Genomic DNA, 12882 nt, shown 5'->3' on the forward strand with positions numbered 1-12882 from the left:
AGCAGCGGTGCGATCTGATGCACTAGTCTCAAAAAAGGCCCACACCAAAGAACTTTTGGAATAACGCACAGAGACAGCAGCACCCTGCACATGCGGAGCTTTGGGGTGTGATGCAGTCAGTGTGCTGCCCTTAGGCTGGCCCCTGGAGGGCATCCTGCCTCGTTGGTGATGTGCCTCCTCCTCCTCCTCTCTCCTATCAGGCACCCACGTTGAGTCAGTGACCTCATCATCCCCTCCTCCTCATCACTGGAGCAAACCTGGCAGTATGCTGCAGCAGGGGGAGCATGACTGCCAGATTGCTGTCCTTCTTGGGCACCCCCTATGTCCGTGCTCACGTTACTGCCTTCATCTAGCTCAGTATCATCATCAGAGCCTTCTAAACACTGGGCATCCTCCTGGAGCATGTACCCAACACTGTGGTCAAACAGTTTGAGGGACTCCTCAGGAGGACATGGTGGGGCTAGGGAAGGAGTCACTGATGCCATTGAGCCGAGGGAAGAAGCCGTATTGGCAGCTGCTTTGCCAGACAAAGTACCCTGAGCATGGGTGAGAGAGGATGAGGAGGATGAGGATGGCTTGGTCATCCACTCGACCAAGTCTTCCACATGTTGCGGCTCAACACGGCTAGCTGCCGAAAAAAAAGGCCAAGCGTGTCCCACAGCCACGTGCTGATGAGGATGCACCATCTCCATGACCAGCACTGTTGCCTCTATTGGCTTGTGACTGTTTGCCTCTCCTTGTTGGCCTTCCAGACATACTAATGGCCTGTAGCTGCACTAAGCTGGGATATATATATATATATATATATATATATATATATATATATATATATACTGATACTGCAGCTAGCAAAATCAACTGCCTGCCTGTAGTATGAGAACACCACCAACCTTCTACAGGTAGCTTTAGCTGAACACTGTGCAGAGCTCGCAAAAAACTAACTTGTAGCTTATTTAGCTGCCTGCGGTAGTGATAGGATCAGGAAGACACCACCAACCTTCTACAGGTAGCTTTAGCTGAACACTGTGCTGAGCTCGCAAAAAACTAACTTGTAGCTTATTTACCTGCCTGCGGTAGTGATGGAATCAGGAAAACACCACCAACCTTCTACAGGTAGCTTTAGGTGAACACTGTGCAGAGCTCGCAAACAATGAACTTGTAGCTTATTTAGCTGCCTGTGGTAGTGATAGGATCAGGAAAACACCACCAACCTTCTACAGGTAGCTTTAGGTGAACACTGTGCAGAGCTCGCAAAAAACTAACTTGTAGCTTATTTAGCTGCCTGCAGTAGTGATAGGATCAGGAAAACACCACCAACCTTCTACAGGTAGCTTTAGGTGAACACTGCAGAGCTCGCAAAAAAATAACTTGTAGCTTATTTAGCTGCCTGCGGTAGTGATAGGATCAGGAAAACACCACCAACCTTCTACAGGTAGCTTTAGGTGAACACTGTGCAGAGCTCGCAAAAAAATAACTTGTAGCTTATTTAGCTGCCTGTGGTAGTAATAGGATCAGGAAAACACCACCAACCTTCTACAGGTAGCTTTAGCTGAAAACTGTGCAGAGCTCGCAAAAAACTAACTTGTAGCTTATTTAGCTGCCTGCGGTAGTGATAGCACTACACTAACTTGTAGTTTTAGCTGAACACTGTGAGGAGGACGCACTAAACTAACTTGTAGCTTTAGCTGAACACTGTGAGGAGGACGCACTACCCTAACTTGTAGCTTTAGTTGAACACTGTGCACTACACCAACTTGTAGTTTTAGCTGAACACTGTGAGGAGGACGCACTACACTAACTTGTAGCTTTAGCTGAACACTGTGAGGAGGACACACTACCCTAACTTGTAGTTTTAGCTGAACACTGTGAGGAGGACGCACTACACTAACTTGTAGCTTATTTAGCTGCCTGCGGTAGTGGTAGGATCAGGAAAACACCACCAACCTTCTACAGGTAGCTTTAGGTGAACACTGTGCAGAGCTCGCAAAAAACTAACTTGTAGCTTATTTAGCTGCCTGCGGTAGTGATAGGATCAGGAAAACACCACCAACCTTCTACAGGTAGCTTTAGCTGAACACTGTGCAGAGCTCGCACTACACTAACTTGTAGTTTTAGCTGAACACTGTGAGGAGGACGCACTACACTAACTTGTAGCTTTAGCTGAACACTGTTCAGAGGACGCACTACACTAACTTGTAGTTTTAGCTGAACACTATGAGGAGGACGCACTACACTAACTTGTAGCTTTAGCTGAACACTGTGCAGAAGTCGCACTACACTAACTTGTAGTTTTAGCTGAACTGTGAGAAGGACGCACTACACTAACTTGTAGCTTTAGCTGAACACTGTGAGGAGGACGCACTACCCTAACTTGTAGCTTTAGCTGAACACTGTGCAGAGGTCACACTAAACTAACTTGTAGCTTTATCTGAACACTGTGAGGAGGACGCACTACACTAACTTGTAGTTTTAGCTGAACACTGTGCAGAGGTCACACTAAACTAACTTGTAGCTTTAACTGAACACTGTGAGGAGGACACACTACACTAACTGTAAATAGTCTAGCTGCCTGACTGTGGTACTAATAGGATCAAAAGAACACCAGCAATTTTCTTCAGGTAGCTGTTAATACTGTAACAAGACAAGCCTGCCTGTCAGTAGGAAGATAACAGGAACTGATCTAGCTAAACTGAATACAGTGTATATATATATATATATATATATATATATATATACAACACCTGGGATGCATATATATATTGTGACAGTAGGAGATGCTGTCAAGGTAAAATTGATAGTTTGGGGGACACAGGGTATGCCCATTTGCTTGGTGCAAGGCTACAGAGCATAAATGTGGACTGGAGAAAACTGCTTTCACAGCTTTCTCCAGGTTTTGGTATTCGGTCATGGGGCTCTGTAGTTTGGAGATTCCATAGTGTCTTGGGTGGGACGGGATCTCCAACCCTGTGTCCAGACTTTGGAGATTACCAGCAGGGTGTGAGCACAGCACTTATAATGAAGATATGGGAAGACCTCAAGGCTCCCAGTTGGAGACTGCTCCACACTCCCGAGGAGTCCAGGCAAGCAAGGGAGAAGTGTGCATGTCTGCACATGTCTGTCTGTCAGAGCAGACAGAGGGTCCAAGCCTGTGGGCTGGAAAAGGAAGCTGGAAAAGAGTGCTGAGGTACTGGGTTTACAGGAACTCTGTTATAGAGCCGAGAGGGCTGAAGCATAAGTTTGAGCAGCAGTGCTGCTAAAGAGAGCCAGGTGGCTTGGTATTTTTGATTGAACTTACATTGTTGCTGTGGAAAGCTGAAACCCCTGTGTGGGCAACTCTTCTGTTATCGGACATTTTCTTTCTTTAATAAAAGTGGGCCTATAAGCCCTTAAAACTGCATATCTGGCGTGGACTCAGCTCACTGGTAAGCTCTACCTTTAAGCTAAACCAACCCCCAATGTTACAATATATACACAATACACTGTAAGTGCAGCTAACTCAATGACTGTCCTGCCTAATCTATCTAACTTAAATCAAATGACACTGTCTCTCTGTCTATCTCTTTCAACGCCGGAACACACACACTACACAGGGCCGCCGTGCAGGCGGCCTTATATATTGTGAGGCGTGTACTAAATCCCTTAAGCCATATTTGGCCAAAGTCTCCTTGGCTTTGGCCAATTACGGCTCTCTGTTCCGATGGCGCTGTGATTGGCCAAGCATGTGGGTCATAGTGCATGCTTGGGCAATCATCAGCCAGCAATGCACTGCGATGCCGCAGTGAATTATGGGCCGTGACACACAAATTGGCGCGAACGACCCATATAGTTGGCAATTCGGCGAACGGGTGAACAGACGATGTTCGAGTCGAACATGGGTTCGACTCGAACATGAAGCTCATCCCTATCCGTGACCAGCTAGTAAAAAGCATTGTAGATCCCCCAAAGAAGAGTTTTACATTTTTTACTGGTAAAGGTTTTTATCCATATAATAGATGTTTTGCATGTACCCGGACGAAACGCCCCAATGAAAAGAAGCTACAGTTTAAATCTACCAGTAATGGCACTACCTATGACATACAGGAATTCATAGGGTGTAACACTGAAGGAGCAGTGTACGCCCTAGTGTGTAGCTGTGGGCTTCTGTATATTGGCCGCACCAAAAGACTCCTGAGGATTCGCCTTAAAGAACATGTGCAGAATATATTAAAAGGTTATGATAAGCATAGTGTTTCTAAACACTTCGCCAAATATCACAACAAAATCCCCACACACTTGAAGTTTTGGGGGATTGTACCCTATACACGACACTGGCGGGGGGGCCACAAGGTAAGAACTCTTATGCCCCGTACACACGGTCGGACTTTGTTCGGACATTCCGACAACAAAATCCTAGGATTTTTTCCGACGGATGTTGGCTCAAACTTGTCTTGCATACACACGGTCACACAAAGTTGTCGGAAAATCCGATCGTTCTAAACACGGTGACGTAAAACACGTACGTCGGGACTATAAACGGGGCAGTGGCCAATAGCTTTCATCTCTTTATTTATTCTGAGCATGCGTGGCACTTTGTCCGTCGGATTTGTGTACACACGATCGGAATTTCCGACAACGGATTTTGTTGTCGGAAAATTTAATCTCCTGCTCTCCAACTTTGTGTGTCGGAAAATCCGATGGAAAATGTCCGATGGAGCCCACACACGGTCAGAATTTCCGACAACACGCTCCGATCGGACATTGTCCATCGGAAAATCCGACCGTGTGTACGGGGCATTAGCCAACTTGAATCGAAATGGATATTTTTAATGGATACCTATTCACCCAACGGACTCAATATGGAGTTTGATTTCAATTGTTTTATTAATGATTTTTGATAATTTTTTTTATATTTTTTAAGAATTTTTAAATATTCTCCAAGCATTTCTGCATTTTCTACAAACATTATCCTGCTTCATTATTTAAGTCTGACCTTTACATATGACACCAATATCCCTTATTTATCCTTGTGGTCACTTTTCATATATATTCTCTAGTTGTTATAGCCAGTATCGCATGACATGGGCTGTTTGCCCCTGTTACTGCTCCCATTTATGACTATTGTTATATATGTAATTCTTATACTTTTAAATACAGTGGGGATGGAAAGTATTCAGACCCCCTTAAATGTTTCACTCTTTGTTATATTGCAGCCATTTGCTAAAATCAGTTCATTTTTTTCCTCATTAATGTACACACAGCACCCCATATTGACAGAAAAACACAGAATTGTTGACATTTTTGCAGATTTATTAAAAAAGTAAAAACTGAAATATCACATGGTTCTAAGTATTCAGACCCTTTGCTCAGTGTTTAGTAGAAGCACCCTTTTGATCTAATACAGCCAGTCTTTTTTGGGAAAGATGCAACAAGTTTTTCACACCTGGTTTTGGGGATCCTCTGTCATTCCTCCTTGCAGATCCTTTCCGGTTCTGTCAGGTTGGATGGTAAATGTTGGCGGACAGCCATTTTTAGGTCTCTCCAGAGATGCTCAATTGGGTTTAAGTCAGGGCTCTGGCTGGGCCATTCAAGAACAGTCATGGAGTTGTTGTAAAGCCACTCCTTCGTTATTTTAGCTGTGTACTTAGGGTCATTGTCTTGTTGGAAGGTAAACCTTCGGCCCAGTCTGAGTCCCCCCTGAGCACTCTGGAGAAGGTTTTCGTCCAGGAAATCCATGTACTTGGCCGCATTCATCTTTCCCTCGATTGCAACCAGTTGTTCTGTTCCTGCAGCTGAAAAAAAACCCCACAGCATGATGCTGCCACCACCATGCTTCACTATTGGCACTGTATTGGACAGGAAATGAGTGCCTGGTTTTCTCCACACATACCACTTAGAATTAAGGCCAAAAAGTTCTATCTTGGTCTCATCAGACCAGAGAATCTTATTTCTCACCATCTTGGAGTTCTTCAGGTGTTTTTTTAGCAAACTCCGTGCAGGCTTTCATGTGTCTTGCACTGAGGAGAGGCTTCAATTGGGCCACTCTTCCATAAAGCCCCGATTGGTGAAGGGCTGCAGTGATGGTTGACTTTTAAAAAACTTTCTCCCATCTCCCGACTGCATCTCTGGAGCTCAGCCACAGTGATCTTTGGCTTCTTCTTTACCTCTCTCACCAAGGTCTTCTCCCCCCGATAGCTCATTTTGGCCAGCTCTAGGAGGGGTTCTGGTCATCCCAAACGTCTTCCATTTAAGGATTATGGAGGCCACTGTGCTCTTAGGAAGTGCAGCAGAAATTTTTTTGTAACCTTGGCCAGATCTGTGCCTTGCCACAATTCTGTCTCTGAGCTCTTCAGGCAGTTCCTTTGACCTCATGATTCTCATTTGCTCTGACATGCACTGTGAGCAGTAAGGTCTTATATAGACAGGTGTGTGGCTTTCCCAATCAAGTCCAATCAGTATAATCAAACACAGCTGGACTCAAATGAAGGTGTAGAACCATCTCAAGGATGATCAGAAGAAATGGACCGCACCTGAGTTAAATATATGAGTGTCACAGCAAAGGGTTTGAATACTTAGGACAATGTGATATTTCAGTTTTTCTTTTTTAATAAATCTGCAAAAATGTCAACAATTCTGTGTTTTTCTGTCAATATTAATGAAAATGAAAGAAAGAAAAAAATGAACTTAAATTATTTTAGCAAATGGCTGCAATATAACAAAGAGTGAAAAATTTAAGGGGGTCTGAATACTTTTCGTCCCCACTGTATATATTGTCCTTTGCGCCATTTCCAGTACTCCTGAGGCTCCTTCGTTTTTGTTTGTTTGTTTTTTTTTGCCATGTAATTTTATACACCTTTCAGGAGTTGTTAGGTGTTTCACCTTGCATTCATTTTTGTGATGTATGCTGGTCCCCTTTATATATATGTGTATGTGTATGTGTGTGTGTGTCGTTTTTAAAACGTACATATACAGATATAATTTCATTTCACACACTTTCCCGGGGTGTGTATTGCATTTTTTTCATGTCTCTATTTACAACGTTCTTAGGACTTCTTTATAATGGCCACCATAATGTGGTCCATGTGGAGACCAGCGGAAAATAGCCGCCATTGTGTTGATCTATGTGAGACCAATGGAAAATGGCCGCTATAATGTTAACCTGTGGGAGACCAACGCAAAATGGCCACCATAATGTTAACCTATAGGTAGGGCGTGCACAGGGCGCGTGCACAGGGGAGGCCGTTATATGACAGCCTCCCGGGAATTCAGGTCCGCGCTGTGGCCATCTTTCAGCCATAGCGCGGATGTCAAGTGGTTAAACACACCAAATACAGCCTATTGTTATCCCCTGATAAAGTCATGTGATATGACGATACATGTCAGGATTGGAGCAATAGGCGAAACTAGGAAGTGACGGAAACATACGAGCTCGGCACTCGTGGAGCACTATCTGTATTTTTTAACCAAAAGTGAGTGTATCTACGTTTTTACTCTGATAAATTGGCTTGTTTTAAATGGGATTACGCTATTGGGATTTCTCTTCCATTTTTACACACCCCCCATACTGAGCTTGTTAGCAAAGAAGGACATACTACAATCCATCTCTGGAACCATCAAAGAGGGCCCCCCTGTGCAAAATCTGTATCAGAGTATCTATGACATGTAAGCCAATTCCAGATGTAGCGCTGGTAGATTTTTAATCTACTGCTGATAGGTAAATTTAGTGGGTTATCTGTTCATATATAGTCAGATTTGCCTCTGTTCCAGCTCGGTTGAGTTGTATGTAATTTCACACTGTGCCTGTGGGTGTCGTTGTTACTATGGGCCAGTGTTGGAAAGGCAACACGAAGTGTATAAGTGCTCCTCTGTCCCGGAGATAACTCGAAGGTGGTCCTCCGAGTTGCATTCTAGGAGAGGGTATTTATGGGACAGACGCCATGTTTTAGGGGTTTTTTTTCCGTCCACCTGCTGGCCCTCCTGGCCGACAGGTATGCGCTAAGAGTACTACCTCGTGGTCCTCCAATCGGGAGGCCCACGGCGCTGCGGCGTGTGGGCGGGCCCAGAAGCTTGTCTGGGGCCTACCACAGCGGCAGAGGAATGGTCCTGAGCTGTCTATCCTATGTGAAGAAGCTGGACAACTGAGAAGATCCCAGGGGAGGACCCGTCACCGAAGGATCATGCAGAGTGCTGGTCTGGAGAGGGGCCTGGTGACTCAGTTGGAGGATGTATCCTAAAGTAATCCTACCGCATAGCACTGCCGGGCTGGCTTAAAGGTCCTGGTGCTGTGTTCGTTGTTCACCAAGAACCAATACATCCTGTGGCAGAGGATCGTACGGGTTTTGTTTCAATCAAGTCTGTGGCAGAGACTTTTGTTCGTGCTACGTACTGGCTGCTAAGTTAGTGAGAGAAACCTATCCAGGTGGGCAAAGATTCAACTCTACAGAGAGAGAGAGTATATTCAGCTACAAGTTTCAATCCCTAATGCTACACAAAGAACACTAAGAAAAGGTATTTCCCTGCAACTTTCCTTCTACCTCTTTCCTGCTACTTCCTTCAATTTACGTTTATTAAAGCATTGGAAAAGATACTCAAGTGTTCAGTGCCTACAGTGTATATGGTAAACTCAACAGGACCCTAGACCCGGTTCCGGTGAAATAGAGGTAACGAAGGTAACGGCAACAGCCCACTTAAACCAGCAGCTCCACCGAGAGTTATTGCTACACGGATAATACTGTGACAATCAAATACAGTTGAGATGAGTGGTAAATCCCTCCACCGTGTAAGCAATGGCCAATGCCAGGCCGATCCACTGTAGTGACACCTAAATTTGTACAAGCCCCTCACCTTACTGCTGTAAGGTTACAGCATGAATAAATCATACTACGATCCATCTCTGGAACCATCAAAGAGGGACCCTCTGTTGATTGCTGACTTTTATTTTTTCATGCTGTAACCTTACAGCAGTAAGATGAGGGGCTTGTACACATTTAGGTGTCACTACAGTGGATTGGTCTGGCATTGGCCGTTGCTTTTATGGAGGAGGGATTTACCACTCATCTTAACTGCATTTGATTGTCACAGTATTATCTGGAATTGGCTTACATGTCATAGATACTCTGATACAGAGTTTACATTTGAACTTTTCACTTACATTTGGACTTTTTACTTACGCTTATTATAGTTACTCACTTTAGGATTTCACGGCAGTTTATTTCACTGTTTATCAATATGTGATTATTTTTAAGTTATCATCACCTGTTATTGTTGTATATTGTTTCACTTTATATTGTTTCACTTTGCACTTTAACACAATTTTGCACACTTTAACACAGCAATATTGCACTGATATGCATTGTGTGTTCTAACTTTACACCAACACTTTATTTTAGTAATAGTAATTTTATTAATTTTAGTAGGTTCACAGCGCAACATCACCATTTTACATTTTTTTTTCACTTTATCTGTTAAGGATCAGCTTACCAGGTGTTTGCTGCAGTGTACCCTTAATCTTTATCTGACACCGTGGGAGTAATACATTTACAATTCTAGCTCCAGACCTCCTGTGTAACTGTAAACTGGTAGCGTGCAAAGGCTTTTAAAGCATCACTAATAGAGGTACCATAGTTTGACGCCGTTCCACATGTGTACGCAATTTTAAAGCGTGCCATGTTTGGTATCTATTTAAAAAATACAAAATACAAAAGTGTAGCGCTAAAAAAAACACCACTAGGTGTGTAAAAATGAATGATAATTGAGGTGCTGTAAACACAAATCAATGTGCAAAACAATAATGCATAATAACCATAACATGTAAGAGTTCAGTCATTAAGTAAAGAAGTGTGAAAAAACTTCATAGGGCATGTGTCCAATGGAAGGACTGTAATTCCTCGGTGCCAGGTCAAGAATGGTGCAATCCAAGAAGTAGTTGTAATACACATTCAAAACGTGATAAGCATTTGTCTGATAGAAAAAATGTAGATATATACTCCTTACCGGACAAGGTGGACCCACCTGTCATACGACAGTGGGTCAATCAGGCTTGTATTGGCCGAAGGCTAAATGGTCATTGGAGGAACTAGCTCTGATGTAGATAGAACCTGTAGAGGAATAGTTCTGGGTGCAGGCGTTCAATCAATTGATTAGAGTGGATCCCCATGTGGCACGACCAGATATCCAGAGCTCAAATGGATCCTCTGAGCCAATGTTCTTTGGATCTCCAGTATAGGCACCAGAAACCAGCGACCAATTGGTAAATTGTCACATTGGAACCATAGTATATAAAAAGAAAAAGGCTCAATATGGTGCAGGTCATAAATTTTAAAGATGTTGAATCTCAATAAAAAATATACAAACATCTGTTGCAGATGACTGCATAAATAGTGATCAGCAACAAGATAAAAAGTAAAAGCACCTAGTGGTGTTTTTTTTTTAGCGCTACACTTTTGTATTTTTTTTATCTTGTTTGGGCTTTGTTGGTTTTAGTGTTAGCAGCTTTTATTTGAGTGGTTCAGCGCAGCAATTTTCCTTTTTGTTTTCCACATTTTCACTTGGTATCTATTTACCCAGCGTAACATCATCTTTTATATTTTAACAAAAATTGCTTATTATATAGTGTTTGTGTGCAATAAAATTATTTAAAGTGTATTTTTTCCAAAACAATTGCGTTGGAAAAACTGCTGCACAAATACAATGTGACATAAAAAATTACAACATCCCCATTATTCTCTAGGGCCTCTGCTAGAAAAAAAAGTATAAAATGTTTGGGGGTTCTAAGCAATTTTATGGCAAAAAAAATGTAGGAGAGAAATGTCAGAATTGGCCTGGGTGGGAACTGATTAACAAAGGGGAGGGGAGGAGTAGCTTCAGGGAAAAACATTGCTCTATCTCGGCAGCAGGAGAGGGGAGGGGCAGGGAGGAGATCAGGTTCTCACACAGACTGTGAAAGAGACACGGAGAGAGAGTGGGGGAGATGAGGAGATAGCTGGATGACTGGATGACTGAGGCACGTAAACTGACCATGCTATCAGAGATCAGCAGCCATGATAATCCGTGGTCAGTTTACAACAGAGGGGAAGACAGGAACAGGCAGGATCAGCCAGGTATTGTACAACATAGAAAAGGACAATTGACATGGCAAAAGCACTGGGCTATATCTCGTGCCCTAAAGGGACAGGAGCATGTTTTTTTTTGGGGGGGGGGGGGTTACAACCACTTTAAAGCTTAACTGTTTGTTACTAATGAAATGTAAGTAAAATGTATTAATACTGTTTTGTTTTTTTAGATTCTTCTTAACGCTACCATTTTTGGTAGAATGACACCTAAGCAAAAAACAACCATTATTGATGATTTACAAGAGATTAAGTAAGTTAATATTTCCTAATAACAAAACCTACACCTCTGTTGTAACATGTAGAAGATTTGTATTCTTACAGAAGTTTTTGAAATGTTCCAAAACATCCCAGTATAGCAGTTTCAGAAAAATCTATTGTTATGCTATATGTATTCATTAGGGATGGGCCGAACACCCCCCGGTTCGGTTCACATCCAGAACATGTGAACAGGCAAAAAATTTGTTCAAGCACGCGAACACCGTTAAAGTCTATGGGACTCGAACGTGAAAAATCAAAAGTGCTAATTTTAAAGGCTAATATGCAAGTTATTGTCATAAAAAGTGTTTGGGGACCTGGGTCCTGCCCCAGGGGACATGTATCAAAGCAAAAAAAAGTTTTAAAAAACTGCAGTTTTTTTGGGAGCAGTGATTTTAATATTGCTTAAAGTCAAACAATAAAAGTGAAATATTCCTTTAAATTTCATACCTGGGGGGTGTCTATAGTATGCCTGTAAAGTAGCGCATGTTTCCCGTGTTTATAACAGCCCGAGAGCAAAATTACATTTCTAAAGGAGAAAAAAGTCATTTAAAAGTGCTAGCGCTAGTGCCGGCTATTAATGAATTGTCGGTCCCGTCAATACACATAAAAGTCATTGAAAGTCATTGAAAAATTAATTTTTTTAAAAATGTGTGGGGGCCCCCCAAAATTCCATTACCAGGCCCTTCAGGTCTGGTATGGATATTAAGGGGAACTCTGCGCCAAAATTTACAAAAAAAATGGCGTGGGGTTCCATCCAAAAATCCATACCAGACCCTTATCCGAGCACGCAACCTGGCAGGCTGCAGGAAAAGAGGGGGGACGATAGAGCGCCCCCCTCCTGAACTGTACCAGGCCACATGCCCTCAACATTGGGAGAGTGTTTTGGGGTAGCCCCCCAAAACACCTTGTCCTCATGTTAATGGGGACAAGGGCCTCATCCCCACAACCCTTGCCCAGTGGTTGTGGGGGTCTGCGGCGGGGGGCTTATCGGAATCTGGAAGCCCCCTTTAACAAAGGGGACTCCCAGATCCCAGCCCCCCTGTGTGAAATGGTAATGGGGTACATTGTACGCTTACCATTTCACCCAAAAAAGTGACAAAAAAGGAAAAAAAAACACACCCAGCTTGGCACAAGTCCTTTAATAAAAAAAAAAAAAATCCTTCTACGATCCACGAACTATACAGCCTCCTCCATAGGAGGCACCCGGCAGAATGACGTGTGACTCGGATGACAGTTCTTAAATAACCGAGGGCGGGGCCACCTGTGACATGGAAGGATGACCCCACCCCCCTTTGACGCAAGGGGAAATGCCGGGGTTACCCAGTGGCATGTACGGGTGACCCCACCCCCTCTGACACAAGGGGAAATGCCGGGGTTACCCAGTGACACGTACAGGTGACCCCGCCTCCCTCTGATGCAAGGGGAAATGCTGGGGTTACCCAGTGACATGTACAGGTGACCCCGCCCCCTCTGATATAACGGGGGTTTCTCATTCTACTGGGTAACCCTGGCAATTCCCCTTGCGTCAGAGGGGGCG

At 43.5% G+C, this 12882-nt stretch overlaps 1 protein-coding gene across 3 annotated transcripts in view; it reads left to right on the plus strand.

Moving 5' to 3' along the window:
- LOC141139850 (probable cation-transporting ATPase 13A5) overlaps positions 1-12882 on the plus strand; it is a 356120-nt gene that overhangs the window by 237630 nt on the left and 105608 nt on the right. For all 3 annotated transcript variants that reach the window (XM_073626380.1, XM_073626382.1, XM_073626381.1), the window contains exon 21: positions 11258-11337. In XM_073626380.1, the coding sequence (XP_073482481.1) occupies positions 11258-11337 (80 nt within the window). The remainder of the gene's footprint in view (positions 1-11257; positions 11338-12882) is intronic.

This window comes from Aquarana catesbeiana, linkage group LG04, assembly GCF_042186555.1.
Source record: "Aquarana catesbeiana isolate 2022-GZ linkage group LG04, ASM4218655v1, whole genome shotgun sequence".
NCBI classification, from domain to species: Eukaryota; Metazoa; Chordata; class Amphibia; order Anura; family Ranidae; genus Aquarana; species Aquarana catesbeiana.